The 16,221-nt window shown below is 42.0% G+C and overlaps 1 protein-coding gene across 1 annotated transcript; it reads right to left on the bottom strand.

Moving 5' to 3' along the window:
- Positions 1-1,689: 1,689 nt before the first annotated feature.
- LOC102218847 (histamine H3 receptor-like) lies at positions 1,690-12,617 on the bottom strand. The gene is made up of 3 exons (XM_014471240.2): positions 11,899-12,617; positions 11,300-11,466; positions 1,690-8,790 (listed from the first exon to the last, which is right to left on the bottom strand). The coding sequence occupies exons 1-3, from the start codon at positions 12,134-12,136 to the stop codon at positions 7,930-7,932; spliced, it is 1,266 nt and encodes a 421-aa protein (XP_014326726.1). The 5' UTR covers positions 12,137-12,617; the 3' UTR covers positions 1,690-7,929.
- Between the last annotated feature and the right edge of the window lie 3,604 nt (positions 12,618-16,221).

The raw sequence follows: 16,221 nt of genomic DNA, 5'->3' as shown, positions 1-16,221 counted from the left end.
ACTTTATTTATATAGCATTTTACAAGAGTGGCCGCTGAACCATGTTTTTCATTAGAGCAGCGATAAAAATAGAGAATAGAATGAAAAGTAAGCAAGCAAAGTGGCAACATTGGTAGAAACATAAAAGTGTCGCAGTGCTACAATGTGCTAAAGGCAGTTAGCTTAGCTGTAAACAAAACTATGGACCGGCCAGAGCAAATGCACGAACACGCCGGCTGTTTGGAGAGAATCCTACAAATCTGATAAATCATGAACTGAAGTGAAGTGTCAGTCAATAGAGATGCTTTAAAGGCAAAAACAAAACAAAAAATCATCCAGTTTTATGTGGATTTTTGTGTCATACACACAGACGCATGTGCAGGTTGGCGTGATCGTGTCTTTCCTACCTCCTTTCATTGCCGACAGGTGTGTCCTCCAACTGGAGCTCATCAAGGCCAATCAGGAGGAGCTTGAGGTTTGCTGACTCTCACCTCCGCCGTTTCTCCTCCACACAAACTTCCACTATTGTTCCCGTCAATAACTCACTTGTCCTTCCCCACTCCGACCTGGAAATAGGGCTCAGAGACAATCACCAACTCCTGACAATCTTCACTAATATGTATTTTTTTTCCCCCATCTAATTCCAAAATCAATCTGAATCATCTCAGATCTCAGACGCCTTTACCTCTCCCTCCTAATGCTGTCCTGCGCTGCAGCCGTCGACCTGTAAGAATCATCTCACTGCATTTACCAATTAACCTGTCAAGCTGTCTCTTGGTGTCCATGATTGTTGCCTGTGCTGGAGTCTCACTGTGTCGCAATCATGACAGCCTGAAGATTTGAGTCTCCATGTTTGATGTAATGTGGTTTCACTTTCTTCAAAAGGGAGGGGAAGCATTATGTAAAGAAAAGTTTTACATATCATGTTCTGATGTTGTTCCCTCGTCAAAAACCTGAAGAGTCGGTTTGATGCTTTCACGCACGTCTAAGGAATCCTTGAGTCTCCATTCAGCTGCAGAAAACGCTTGCTCCCACTGAGCGCCACCCATTTCCACAGAGCTCCTCCTTGGAGCGTCCGCCTCACAGAGCTCCCACCGCCCCCCCCATTCAGCTCCTCCAGACTAGCGGCAGCAGCAATTAGCAAACACCTGGAGGACCTGCGCCTCTGCTGAGCTACTCGCATAAACTACTTGTCAGTCCAACGCTCCTACAAATGGTTGTTGACAGCTTAATGAGAAGAACTGTTGTGATGGCGTGATGAAGGTGGAGCCTCGGAAAGCGTAGGAGCTTCTTAAAGAGACAGAAGCCAAATTCAAAGGGTCAAATTTCCCTTAAATTATTTTTGATATACACACAATTTATATAACAACTTAAGGTAACATAGTTACTTGATTGTGCTATTAAATGACACTATGAGCCTGGACAATACATGATAACACCCCTTTAATCTGCAGACCCAAACAAACTAACTAAAGACAGATATGAAGTAAGGTTTAGATACGCTGTAAAGCAGGGGTGCCCAAAGTTGGTCCTCGAGGGCCGGCATCCTGCATGTTTTAGTTCTCTCCCTGCTGGTAGTAACAACCTTCTCAGCATGTCAATGTTCTTCTTGGGCCTCTAATAAGCCATCATTTGATCCAGGTGCTTTAACCAGGGAGAGAACTTAAACACGCAGGATGCCGGCCCTCGAGGACCGACTTTGGGCACCCCTGCTGTAAAGTCTTTACATTTTTCTTTCTCGGCATGTTTCGGCAGCAGTGAAGATGCAACACAAATATTTGCCTTTCACCGATTTGTCTTTGAGTAAGATAAGGCGAGTAAATCTACGTCTTATCTAATCTTTCTATTTTTTTTTTTTTATTTTCGTCTACATGAACAAATTATATTCACCCTCTTTTTGTTTGTCCTTTTCAAGTAACCGAGCTCTCTCTGTTGTTTTGTAGAGAAAGTAACCAAGGCAGCATGAATATTCATGCTTCGTGACAACCCATGCTGAGTTTCCTGGCGTTTTAAGTGCCCTCCTGACATCGTTATATCCGATTTTGTAATCTGTCTCAATATTTCAAGAGCATTTCAAAATACTTCCTTCACCGCACGCTGGGCTCCAAATCTAGCCAGTATCAGTGCAAATGTTTGGTTTTTTTTCCAGCCTATCTCTACAGATGCAACTCCTAAATCCAAATTCAGATCAGTATTTTTTTGGTGCTACAAACACGGAGAAACTTGGATGCCTTTCTGGCCACGCACATAATATTTAGTTGCTCTCCCATAAACAGTCGAGACTCGTTAAGGTATGGACAGAAAACATGCGGGGCGTCCTGGAGTGTCTGGCACTGCAACATGAACGTTATTTCCTCTGGTCTCTGGGGGTTTTAGGTCAGGGATTTTTTTTTTGTTGTTTTGGGAACTGGGCCTTCATCACACGACTGGCATCTGACCCCATCGAGATCCTATCTGTGGGGTTTAGGTGCCGAATGTTCCTTCAGCCACTTCTCACCAATTTGTGTGATTTTTCACTGCTGTCCTGCTGGGTGGTTGGGAGTCGCCGCTGTCACGTCGCCGTGTGGGGATGTGCTTGCCCCTCAAATATTTTTAGGAAATAAATGTGAAAGCGAAAAATGTGTTGCTTTTTTTAAATGCCATGGAAAACATTGAGCTCTATGAAGATCAGCAGCATGACGTTTTGACTGGTTTGGTGTGTGTGTGTCAGATGTGGATGTGTGTATCTCTGCCAAATGTGGGTAGAAATTTCTTTCTTAAAGTGACAGGCTGTCAAAGAAATGCATTTCAAAAATAGGAAATCAGAATGAGAAAATAAAATGGACGTCATATTGCATGAGAGACGACTTTATTCGCTGGAACTCGTTTGACTTGTTTATCTTCTTGTTAGAGAACCAAATTTACTTCTGAACTTGAGCATCATACCTAAACGAAATTAAAATTAAAATTCAGCTTTAAAGATCCAGCGCAGCTTTTGAACAAAAATATAAAACATGTGGCTTCAAATCTTTCCTGTAAACTGGTTCTTTTAACATTTCGGCTTGACTGAGTTGGTATGGATATGAAGAATTTCAACCCCGACATTGTTGCATAATAAATAAAAAGTCCAGAGAAGAGAAGCAACTCAATCGGCAGGTCCGATAAAGGCCGAAGACAGACAGTACGTTTTAAATACAAGTTATCTAAAATATGAAGCCTTTTGAACAAATGGTGGTGCATCAAATTTGAGCCAGATGGTCTTTAGTGAATTGGACATTCAGGGTCAAAATTCTCCATTCACTCCTCTATAATATGAATGTTTCACATTAATTTTGCTCTCTCAAGGATGCATAAAGCATTTTCATTTCCAGAATGAAATGATTACCCACCAAACAGCTTCGGTGATATTTATAAACAGGAACAGACATGGCACATGGTGAAGACTAAAATCTCTACGCTGTCATAAACTGAGAAAAACTGTATAAATACAGGTTTAATTATTTAACTTAAGCACAAAGGGTGAGGGAATTTTAATTTGGTTGATTATTTCTCTATTGAAACAACACAGATTTGGGAATAGAGCTTGAAAATCGGAAATGGTGTTACAGATTTGTAAGAGAATGCCTTTTTATGTTGAGCAGCAGAGTCGATTGTGTCCAAATCCTCTCTTCCGAAGCCAAACAGCTGCTGGTGGAGGCAGCGGTGCGACGGTGTGGGTGAAAAACAAGGTTTGTTATCACTGGAGGAAATCGCAGTCAAAACCGCATCGAGATGAGACTCAGGAACTATTGGCAGACATCGTCTTACCAACGGAGCAAACGCTGTCTTCTAAAATAGTGTTAGTAACAGAATAATCTGTTTGGCATAAGCAGACAGGATTGGATTGTTCTTTCACTCAGCCCACAAATGCATTTTCATTGAAGCGTGCCACCATCCAAATAAAAAAAAAAAAAAAAGACTTTCTAACAGGATAGCATTTGTTCCCAATAGGTATTACCACAGCAAAGAACAATCAATAAATAGCATATTTTCTTAAGTTTCTTGCAAAATTTAGCATGGAAATAATCTGGATTAGTAGTCAATTTCAACTGGTTGTTTTTACAATAGAGTATGTGATATTAAAAAGGCCCATTCAAAAGCTAAATGTCAGCCCACTTTAACTGTTGTAAAACCCGATTGTTTGTTTGGGATTATCGGTATGTTGGAAGACCTAAATGTGATCAGGTTTTAACAAATATTGTACAAAATGTCACCGTCAGATAAAATAAATGGTAAAAAAATAAAATAATAAAATAAATTATCCAGAAAATGGGGAGCACCACAAAAGCTCAAGTTTGTCATAATCTGCAAACAGAGGAAAGGCAGCAGAAGTGTAACAACCTTTATGTTGCCATGGAGTGAGAGAATATGCTGACCAGACAATAAACCCCTGCTCCAAAGAGGGTTGATAGAACTGAGCTTCTAGAGAAAAGTTTTATGACTAGACAAAGACTGAGGATGAGCTACTAGGCCTCCAGGGAGAGGGGGAAAGTGAATATCTGCAAAACTCAATGCAATTCTTTCAAATTGAAGAATACGGTACCGTCATGCACAATGCCGGCCTCATGCTGTGGGACTGTTTTGCCCACAGTGGTTACAGAAAGTGGCTGGACTAAGGAGAAAGACAAAAAAGATTTCATCTTTATCTTTAAATCCTGTTTGACATCAAGACGAGACAGTAGAAACGTTGACTCAGTCTGGTTGTTTTAGTAGGACAATGATCCCAAACCTACGTCAAAATGAGTTTAGGAATGGCTAAAACAGGAAACATCAAGCCCTGACCTCAGCTTTGTTAGAAATCTGAAGGAAATAAAAGCCAGGCATGGCAAAACTTGTAAAAACTCTATTAATACTGCTTGAAACGGCACTCAAATATCCAGCTAGAGCCATAAACAGTTTGTCGATGGAAACCAAAAGGCATGTGGATGCTAAGGGATATTTGATCAAATAGTACCAAGAGTGAATGTGAATACCCTTGGACATGCTCGATAAAAAATATATATATTTTTTTTCATTCAAGATGTCTGTTATGGGGAATGACAGACATTTCTAAAAACACAAAACGATATTAGAAAATCCAATTTTATTGCGTAATTTAAAAATGTGATGTGAAAATTTTAGTTGACAGCTGCCGGGCAGCTTTACGGATGTTTCTGTTGGTAATTTGACCATTTATCTTTGGTGATGAGCTGCAAGTCTCTGAGGTTGAAAGACCTCCTTGCCATCACCCTAATCTGTAGCGTCGTCTACAGATTCTCTAGTTGATTCGAGTTGGGACTCTGCCCATACATTGACATGAAGGAGTGCCCTAATGGCCTGCAGGATGCTTCAAAACCTTGGTACTGCTTCAAATGAAACATGTTGGCATTTTTATAAAGATTACCTAGACCCTCAATCTGGCTGGAGTCAAAACAAACACAGACTCATCTGTGTGGATTAAATACCACTTGTTCTCAAGAAATGTTTGAAGTTGTGTCTTCATTCCAACCTTAAAGCAAAAACTGTTCATATCAATCACTAAAACCTCAAAACGAAGATGATATTTACAACCATGATGATTGTCTGTTAACTTCTGACCAGATTTAGAGAAAAACCAACAGATCACACACAAAGGATTCCTTATTATTCAGCAAAACAGACAAAACTTCAAGATGAGTCACCGTCTATTGGGTCCAGAGAGCCACACGCTCTATATCAGAGCAAAACATCCCACAGTCCCCAGACACGAGTCTCCACGATATTAGCAGTATCTGACATTTAGGTCTCACTCTATGCGACGAGGCAAAGGTTTGTCTCGAACAGGTCTGAGTGAACAAAGGGTTTAATCTTGTTTTTCCATTTCATTGTGACATTGTTGACATCAACAACAGCTTCATTTAAATATAAACGTAGTGTAGGCAACGCAAGACGAGCGATAGAAAAGACGGCCAGCAGTCGGTTCCTCTTGTGCTTTGATGTTTGAGGACTTGAGCATTAGTAATTCTATTGCTGCACGATGAAAAGCTTGAATTGGCTTTTTGAAGGCATATGCTAGAGATTTCTCGTCTATGGATTCGAGAAGGTAAAGGAAAAAGGACGGCGTGTGCAGCCAGAGTTGTAAATCATTAAAAAACCCTTATGTCCTTATTTCTTATTAGCCTGACACAAATGACAGGTTTTCCGTCTTAAAAGAAAAAAAAAAGACGACGTCTACGTCTTTCTGGTTGCTTCTATTCAGACAGACACCAATTTATCATTTTTATGTGCTGTACAGGAGGCCTAATGTAATAACCTGGACTAAATGATGGTAATCACCGACTACCTGGCTACATAAATCATCACCTCACAGCTTTTTAGCACATTTTAGCCCAAACCACATTAATCCATCTCGATCTGGTTACACTGAAGGTTTACATACATTTTGAAACCAACGTTTTGCAGCACTTAAATAAAAGATGTGACACTGGCTCTGGAGGGCACTCTCATCAAGAGAAATTATACCTACTGATGCAGATTCAGTGGGACTCCACTCCACTACTCCGGCGTTATCAACATGTTCCAGACTGTTCTGCATCGTCGTATTGCTGTCAAATGTGTCCTGGCAATTCTCGCTTAAAGGGATAGCTTGGGTGCCTTGAAATGCAGCGAGGTTGTTGTTCACAGCAGTTTCTTTCCCTATTAAACAAAGATTTATCATAAAAAGTTTGAGGCAGTTCGGGAAGGAAAGACAAAAATAATAGCAATAAAGCAGTCGTGCTTTACTAACTAATAACCTTCCTTTGCGATGAAGAATCCGGTTCTCGACCAAGTTGTTGCAATTTGACATTTTTCTATCACAGGAAAGGAAACTGTTACAAATAACAACACGGCTCAGTTGGTTCTGGATGAGTTAAAAGAGCTCAAACTAAAATCAACTCTTGTCCGTGGGATACAGTACAGTACTAGCCGATATCAACCTTAGGTTCGGTGCTGTTTTCCTACCTATAGGCAATGTTGTTGTTACTCCGGACACTTATATAAATTTGAAACTGTTGTGATATACAGTAGTTGCACAAAACAGCCAGACAGATAATCCAAAACGTTACTTTCCCCTCGACAGAGAAAAAAGCAAACGGACAGTAGCCTACGCGGCTGGTGAGAAGGGAAACAACCAGCAGTTTATGCTAACGTAGCTTTAGCATAATTACACAGAAGATGTTCAGCTAATTAAACAGCAACCAACGGTCTCCTGAAAAAATATACACATGCAATATCCACTAATCTCATGCTGTATCCTGTAGAAATGTTATTTTTGGTTTGAGTTGTTTTAAATTGGTAACTACGGCTGAAATAACAAGCGGGTCAGATTAGCTGTTAGCTGTTCATTACTTTTAGGATTTCTTCACAATATGACAAGAGGTGTGCATCTAGCGCATCGTTTGTCTTTCACCGTGATAAATTATTTATAAGCATTTTGATTTGTCGTCGTGACAAATTCCAATTAATGATGCTTAAGAAAAAAACCCAAGCTGTCTCTATTGTCAGATTGTTAATTTCACTATTTTCTATACTGTTTGTCTGATGAGAGAGTGTCAATAAATGTGAAAAAATTAAGCAGTTGTGTGAAGTTTAGCGACTGGTATCCTAAAGAAGAGCATTAAATATGGTTTTTCAAAAGCAGCGTTTGCATTGTGGAAATAAAATTGATGTGTCATGCAGTCACAGCTACGCAGTGCCCTGTAATACCTTGCATCATTATCGCAATAGTATCACAAAATATCGTGATAAAATTTTAAGTCCATGTCACCCGCCAGTAGATCCGACACCTGCCTATTCAAGGGTAAGAGCCAAACTATCCCTTTAAATGCAGTTTGAAACCTTTTTTTCGTGGAAGAATATTGTATGAGTTTTTACAGCGTATGACCATCAAACACTAACTGCATTCTTCAAATATGGCTGTGCAGCTGAGTTCATCTAGCAAGATTGAACCTCGATTTGAGGCTGCACCGACTGCCTCTTAGGGCACAGTATCTTTGAGAAAGCTCTTCGGAAGCTGCTGTGGCACAAAGGGTACAGGAACGGATTGATGGCCGAGTTCAGCCACAGGAGCCAGAATGTGATCTCATACCAGTAGTGTGCCACACATTCGCCGCCACAGGCGGCGCGGATGATCATGAGCAGAGTGTACGGAGCCCAGCATATCCCAAAAATACAGACGATGATAGCCAGCGACTTGGCGATCTTTTTGTCTCGGGAAAGGCGGGATCCAGGAGCTCTCCGGCCCGGCGCCATGCAGGAAGCCGTGTGCTGAAACAGCCTGGAGTTTTTCCGGTGAGGAGAGAACTTCTCCCTCTGCACAAAAATCTGACTGGTGTCAGGGCAGCCGCTGGAGGAGGGCGACAGAATGTCATCGTCCTCTATGACCGCCGAGATAGCAGCAGGCTCGCTGGAGGTCACCTTCCGAGTCTTGACGAAAAACACGGACCAGGCCCCCGCGCCGTCTCTGTGCTTCTTGGGCTTCCTCTGCGGCTTGGCCTCGTCCTCGGCACCGCCGTTCCCGCTCTTGTTCCTCCGGTGGATGTTAAGGTAGATGCTGAGGTTGAAGAAGGCCACCGACACGAACGGTGTGAAGAACTCGAAGGTCGAAGCGCTGAGCAGGAAGTACCAAGTGAAATAAAACTCTGCGTAGCACTCGTGGGCCGGGACTACGCTCTGGCCCACGATGGCCTCCCAGAAGATGATCGCGGGGCCGTATAGGAGGAACGCCAGCAGCCAGACCGCCACCATCTTCAGCACCGCCTGGCGGGTGATGTTCCTCTGCGCTCTGTATTTAACCTGCACGGAGAGGAGAGGCACAGAGTGTGATTTACCAGTGATGCCCTCACAACACAAACTCTGCTCCATAATACATGTGTTTCTGTGACTAACAATCAGGCACAGCTGCTTCGGCGGCAACAGCGACAAAACAACAAAAAACGCTGGTTTCTTCTTCAGGATGAAGCCCTTAATGTTGCTCCGGTAGCGCAAAGGAGAGATGCTGTAAATAAAACCCACTCATGACGCACTTACTCCACGGTGTGTCACTGAAGCCAAACAGAGCAGGGGAATGTTGGGCTGAGAGCCACATTCATTGATGCAACATGGCTGTGAAAGAGACATCTGGTTTCCCCTCGCTCTTCCTCTCTCATTTAGCTTCACCTCCTCACCATCATTCAGAAGGGTTCCTCTATTCACTATTCTTCAAGTCTTTTTGTTCTCCTGTTCTTTCTTTCTTTATTATTTGTTTCAAATCAGACTGCTTCAGTACATTGCAACAGCTGGGGATGTTGCTGCTGCTGTTGACGTGGCTCAAGACCAAGTTGAGGAGAAAAGAAAAACTGATAACGACATGGCGCCTCTTCGAGATCGGCCCCTAATTGGAGCTGGCCTGGATCTTGAGCTGTTCACTACAAAAGCAGAGACACTTTAGCGGTAAATGAAGAGAGACAACGCTCCCCGCGGATTCGAAGTGAACACTGAGGAGATGAGATTTCATCACGGCCTTTTGAGAGCCGCCAGTCAACACGAGATCGAAACGGCTAACACGAGACGCTGCGTCGCGAAATTAAATGATTTGTCTGCGAGCACAGTGGATAGTTTGGTCGAACGGAAAAGAAAAGATTGTGAGACAGTAAATTTATTATAGTAGCTCCAAATACATGGGGAAAAAAATCAAAAAGACCTCTCAGTTCATTGATAGCAATTCAACTGACCTTACCAAGACTCAGGGTTTTTTGGTTTTTTTTGGAGGAAATTGCTAAAAATTGCTAAGCAGGAAGAACAAGCCCTCAATGTGGGTTTTCATGGTTTTATTCCCAGATGAATCGTGTTTCCACCATCCATGAAACTGACTTCCACAAGCCCTCCCTGCTGCTTCCTCTCCAACCTGATTCTACACCCACTGTACGATCACCGAAATACTTCCTGACTCCTTCATTACATAACTGTGACATCACCTCAGGAACCAAACTCTGCCCGTGATCCACCAGCAGCGAACCAGCGGCTCTGAAATCACAGCGACGTCTCAGAAACGTGAGCCGTGTCGTTTCATAGTCAGCAGGTTTCAATACATCGACAGCTGCCTGAGTTTAACCCCAGAGTCGAGGCTCCAGGAAAGGGAATTTAGCTTTCTGTGGTTTTTGTTTTTCACTTTGCCTCTTTGATCAGTTACTAGAGCTTTAAAAAATTATTTACCACTTAAAGGGGCTGATTTAAGAGATTTATATATATATATATATATATATATATATATATATATATATATATATATATATATATATATATATATATATATATATATATATATATATAGGCTGTCTGTTAAATTATTGAGGAGCATTTAATAATCCCACCCTGGATGAATAACTCTCTTGGTGTCTTATAATGTGAATTGTCTTTAAATAACTCTAATATATATATATAGAAATCAGAGTGGTTTAAGCAAACTTGATTTAGATGAGCCTTTAAGCCCTTATCATCTTTGCATTGGCTGATTATTTAAAGGGAAATTGATGATAGTTTACACATGCAGCAGAGGCTGGAGGCGGTGTGTCACTAATGACCTTCCTGGTTAAACTCGTACTGAGAGCAGAAGGTTCCTGGTTTTATTAGATTAAAAAATGAAAAGCAGAGCAAAAAGCTACAAATATTAAGTCTTTTAAACCAGCAGATCTTTGTGGAATCTTACATGCTTTAGTTTCTATTCAGCTGTTATTCTGACCGGAAACAACATTTTCCATTTTCAGGATGTGTTTCCCACAGGAAGATCATTAATGGCCCACATTATCCTATTATAATTCATAACTTTGGGCTTCGCTGAGCTGCAGTCGATACAAATGTGATGATGGTTTAATTGCCAAAATCCATGTGGTCATGCTTGTTTTCTATTCAAAAAGACATTGAATCTAGTAACTGGAATCATGGGAAATATTGCAGTTTTGAAACTACAGTACAACCGTCTTCACTGCAGGCAGAAATGACTTTGTTGCTAAAACTCAACTGGAAGCCAAATGATTTGCTGGAGTAATCATTGATCGGAATAATCAAAAGACAGATACATTTTTTAATTACAGAGCCAACGTGTGGAGACATGAACTCATATAGGAAATAAAGAATATAAAAAACTTTGAGGGAAACCGGAGAAGTCAGTGACATCTTGCACCAAAATCTGCCTTTGGGAGGGAAATGACACCTTCTTTGAACTGAATGTGACTCTGATGTGTGTGTGTGTGTGTGCGTGTGCGTGCGTGTGTGTGTGCGGGCGTGCAAGTGTGTAGTAATGAGCATCTTCACAGGCTGTACTTACTGCCCTGGTGACTGACAGGAAGCGGTCATAACTAATGAGGACAATGTTGAAGACAGAGGCGGAGCAGAGCAGGTAGTCCATGACCAGCCAGACTTTGCAGAGCCCCTTCCCCAGCATCCACCTGCCAGTCAGGTTGTAGGGGATGTACACTGGGATGCAGAAAGCACCTGGAAAACACACACACACACACACACACATACAAAAGATATACCGCATGATGATTCAACGCCTCCAAATCATTAACATTCCCACCTCTGCACAGTCTGGATGCCAGCTGTTTTTACATGTGGCAGTTTAAAAAGATTAGGTGTAGATTTCGGACAGTTTCTCCCCAGCAAATTTGTTAATGACCCTCAGCTGAAGTAGTGACCTATAGAAAGGAACGTGAGCGACCAACTACTGTAATAAAAAAAATAATACAATTATGCTCCTCGGTGCGTAAAAATGCCCGTGAATAATGACAAAGGACACATTTAGAAGAGAAAACACTCCAATTTATGTGTAAGAGTACGTGTCGGATCGTGCGTAATAAGCACTCGCGAGGAGAAAATATGAGCACATTAGAAAATAGCGACAGGCTCCCAAGAGTGCCAACTTACCCACGAGAAAATCGGAGATGGCGAGGTTCAGAAAGAAGTAGTTGCTCTGATTCCTCAGGGTTTTATCCACGATAAAAGCCATGATGACCAGCGCGTTCCCGGCCACCACCACGATCACCAGAGTCACCATGAGGACCGAGAAGATCACCACCAGGTAGCCCGGCAGCACGATCCCAGCCTCGGACACCGCGGGCGTCAGGTTGGCGCTGGAGTTGGACTCCAGGATGTGCGCGCCCATAGTTAGAGCCGCGCTGCTATCATTGTGGGGTTGATGCTTCGCGGAGCGCGCCGAGGCGCAGCAGAGGTCCGGCAGCGCGCCCGAGAGTTCCGCTCCACTTTAATGTGGAGATGACTGGAGACCGGAGACTGGATGAATTCCCCAAATGTCCCATTTTTCCCCCCTCTGTGGAATACAAAACTCCCCCTTTCCCCTGGAAGATTTTCTTCTTTTTCCTTTTCCAGTTGCGTTATGATTATAACGCCTTGGTGTTCTCTCTCCCTCGTCGACTCCCAGTTATCAACGGGATGTGCTGCTGGATGTGCGGGTACCACGGCGCGCACAGCTGATTTTGTCACGAGTGTCAAGTCCATCGTCTAGTGAAACCAGTATCCGCTCATAGCGTCTGAATAAAGCTCTCACTGTACTACCAGTGTTAAACAGACGTCCAAAGATACCATATTCAAGTGGAAAGCTTTTTAATTTCCCTCACACAGGACTATTGTTTTATTTTATTTATTTAAAAAAAAAAACAAAAAAAAACGACCGAGATACTTTCATTTGGATAGAAATGGTGTGAGAAATGTCGCGCTTTTATTTTGAAGACGAAGCAATTTCCGGTGTTTTTCACCTTACCTTAATGAACAGCTCTCCAAGCAATTAAAGTACACTTGTTCTTTCAGGTTTCCCTGAACCACATCAAATAAACATTCAAGCATTCTGATACAATTGGTAATTCATAGACAAATAAACTGTATGGTTTTTAAAGATAATCAATTTTAAACTTTTTAACTGCAGAATCCTTTATTAAAATCTTAACTCACTGTAGATAAGTCAGCCTTTAATATCTCTGTATTTAGTTACTGAACTGAAAAATCCTTAACAAAACTATTTAGTAGCTCAAATTTATATCACTCTTTTTAGAAATCAAAGGGAGTTCAGCTCAGGGTGAAGGTTTATTCTCCCAGAGGTAAAACAACATGAAGCATAAAGCCAGAGATGCAGTCGAATGGATCAGATCAAGGCACATGCATGTGTCAGAATGGCCTAGCTAAACTCCAGGTCTTAATCTCAGAATCTATGGAAAGTCTTTGAACGTCGGTGTCTTCTGGTTCTTTTAATCAGCCCCGACTGGTTCCTGCTAACGTTAGTCGAGACGTACTTGAAAAGACTTGCCGCCGTGTGCGGTTCTGCACAGCACTAGCGTCAAAAGCACGCCGCACTTTTCAGATTCTGATTAAAACGTTTCACCAAACAAACGCGACATCGTCACGGTTGTGCGCAGCTTTGTTTTTATTGTCGCATAAAACCAGCTCAAGGGTCACGGACACTTACGCGAAACAGGAAGTACATCTGTAGACGTGGATCACAAAATACAAAACCTGGATATGTAATCTATGTGATGAAACGAAACACCCACAGGAGGTTCGCAAACTTTATGGAGCTGCAGCAACCGTCAACTTTGGATTGGATTCTCTCTAAAAAGGCGCGAAACATTTATTTAGCTAAAGGCATTCGAAGAAAAATAATTATTAAAAGGCCGTCCACACGCAACCAGAGGAATGTTTTATGTGCTCCCAAACGCCACAGGTGGATCCAGGCATCCCATGTTATCTGAACTCTGTGTTACATCGTGCAGAAAGCAATCTGTGAATGAAGAAAATCACAAATTTACCAATTACTCACAAGGAGGCAAAGACGACAAAAAGAGAAGAAAAAAAACCAACCACCTCCCCTCAGAATGTCAGACAGCAGAAGCATTGTGGCTCAGCGATGACAAAGTGGCTGTGTCTGACGCAAAGTGCTCGACAGGCAGGTGGCAACTGTCACAGCACATGACAAAGTGAAATGAAAGGGAGCGAGAAGATCCTCCAGAGGAAAACACTCCAAATGGTCAAACGTTGACAGAAAGTTTGTTTTTCGTAAACTGTGTTAGACTTATTTATTTATCTTTCTTCTGTGGTTACTGGAGCTCAGTAATATATGTTTTAGAAATAATAATAATAATTTGAAAAAATCCCCTATTTACAAAGTGACATCGAGTTCGTGTGAAGCATTAATATTCACATTTTGGACTTTAGTAGTTAGCCTTGGTACATCATGTTGATATCAGCTTCTGGGCCAAATTCTGACGGATGGAGATTGTTGAGTCAACGCTTTGATGAAATCACGATGATTGGATTGTTAATCTGACAGCTTTCTTTTCAGAGGGGCAGTATCGTGTTTTCCATGCACAATCAAGTAACTATGTTACCTTCAGATGTTACAAAAATGCTACATGTTATCAAATATGACTTACAATAAATTTTACTTTATAATTTAATGCCTCTCTATAAAAACTCCTGCGCTTTCTCAAACTCCGCCTTCAGGAAGTCACCACAGCATGGCTCCTATATAAACCTTCTACCAATGTTTTTACCAGCGTTGCACTGAGAAGCAGCTCATGTAATGAGCTCAGCAGCTCCATCAGGCGCTTCCTAATTGCTGCTGCCGCTAGTCTGAAGGAGCTGAGTAAAGGAACTCGCAGGGGAAGAGCTGCTCTGTGAGGCAGAAGCACAGAAGCTCGGAAAGTCGAAGGCGGGGCTAGGCCCACCCAGGCGTTTTGCACAGCTGGAAGGTTGCCATGGGAGATTTAAGGGTTTCTCTAATATCCAAGTATGTTTTTGATGAGGGAATAACATTATAACGCGATGCAAACATCAAAACAGTCAATTTTCCTTAATGCTGCCCCACCGGTTCTCAGTAGAATCAGGTTGTGGGGAGTTCACCAGGAATGTTAGTGTTGTAATCCTTACTGGCTCGCTTTGTGTCCCATCATGTTCATCTCTAAACGACTCCTCAATCAACAGACAAAGTTGCTGAGGATTTACAATTACAAGGTTTTTACAGCGTTTTTAGGCAGCAACCCAAAGCAAACCCACACGAATGGTCTCTGAATTCTTCTCCGTTGCCATAACAGTGGAATCAGCGTAGCATCCGGTCTGGTTTTGTTTTGTTTTTTTCTGGACTAATCCCTGTACTTCCTGCCAAATGGCAGCCTATCCATTTATGCTTTTCTTGGAAATGTGTGGCTTGTTTGCCACTTCTTCACATCAGGTGGAGGTCCGAAAGGTTTCAAGTCTAAGCAAACTTTGTTCTGGTGTCTGGACCTGCAATCAAACGTCTATCAGGTGGAAATCTTTGAACTTTCTAGTGTTTCTTTCTTTCTTTCTTTTTCTTGATTGCATCATCTTCACCTGTCAAACCCAATTAGAGTAAAGAAGTGATGACTGCAGGCGTTTTCTCTTCTGATTCAAACGGAAGAACAGAGTGAAATCCGCTGCCCTGTCATCTGTAACGCTCTGACCTAATCATAAGATCATGGAACTAATGCGGCATGTTCATTTTCATACTGATTGAGTACAAACCTCTACGTCCTGAGCCACCATGGCCCAGGCTGTATATATTTACATGCCACCAAAATCATGACACGTCGTCTCAAGACACTCTACAAGAAAAAGTCAACTCAGCCCAGTCATGAAGACAATCCTATCCTAGTGAAGCAATGCAGAAAAACTGTAACGGGAAGAAAGAAGGAGGGTCAGTACATCACATGACCTTCTTCCATCGCTCCAGATGGATTAAAAATGTCTATTCTTTATACCCTTCATATTCCACATCCACATTCATGTGGAAATACTCTCACTTTCTCTATTAAAACACAGCCACTGTTGTTTAACTTCGATTTTACTTCACGACATGTTTCAAGTCGTCGCCAGCCAAGACCAATCGCGATTTTGCTCTGATCGCGTTTCCTCCCTTGCAGATGGTGATATTCTCCTCTTTCCTTGTAGTTTTTAATGAGTCGGTCAGTTCTTAGCTCAGTTTTAGTACTTTCTCCTTAGACGTTTCCCCTGCCTGATGGGAGCCGAAGATTTGACCCTTCGTTAAAAACCAAATCATTAAAACCATTCATTTTGCTTAGTTGAATCCAGGTGGTGACTTTGTTGTTGTTTTTTTGTGGACCAGGCAGTGCATTTATTGGTTTTTCCAACACTTTTGTAAACATTGGGTGCTTTGAGCTTCCATACTTGTGATTTCTTTTAACTGGAAACATGCGTGTATTG

This window comes from Xiphophorus maculatus, chromosome 9 (genome assembly GCF_002775205.1).
Source record: "Xiphophorus maculatus strain JP 163 A chromosome 9, X_maculatus-5.0-male, whole genome shotgun sequence".
Taxonomy (NCBI): Eukaryota; Metazoa; Chordata; class Actinopteri; order Cyprinodontiformes; family Poeciliidae; genus Xiphophorus; species Xiphophorus maculatus.
The sequence above is the reverse complement of the archived record's forward strand: the minus strand, read 5'-3'. Positions and strand labels throughout refer to the sequence as shown.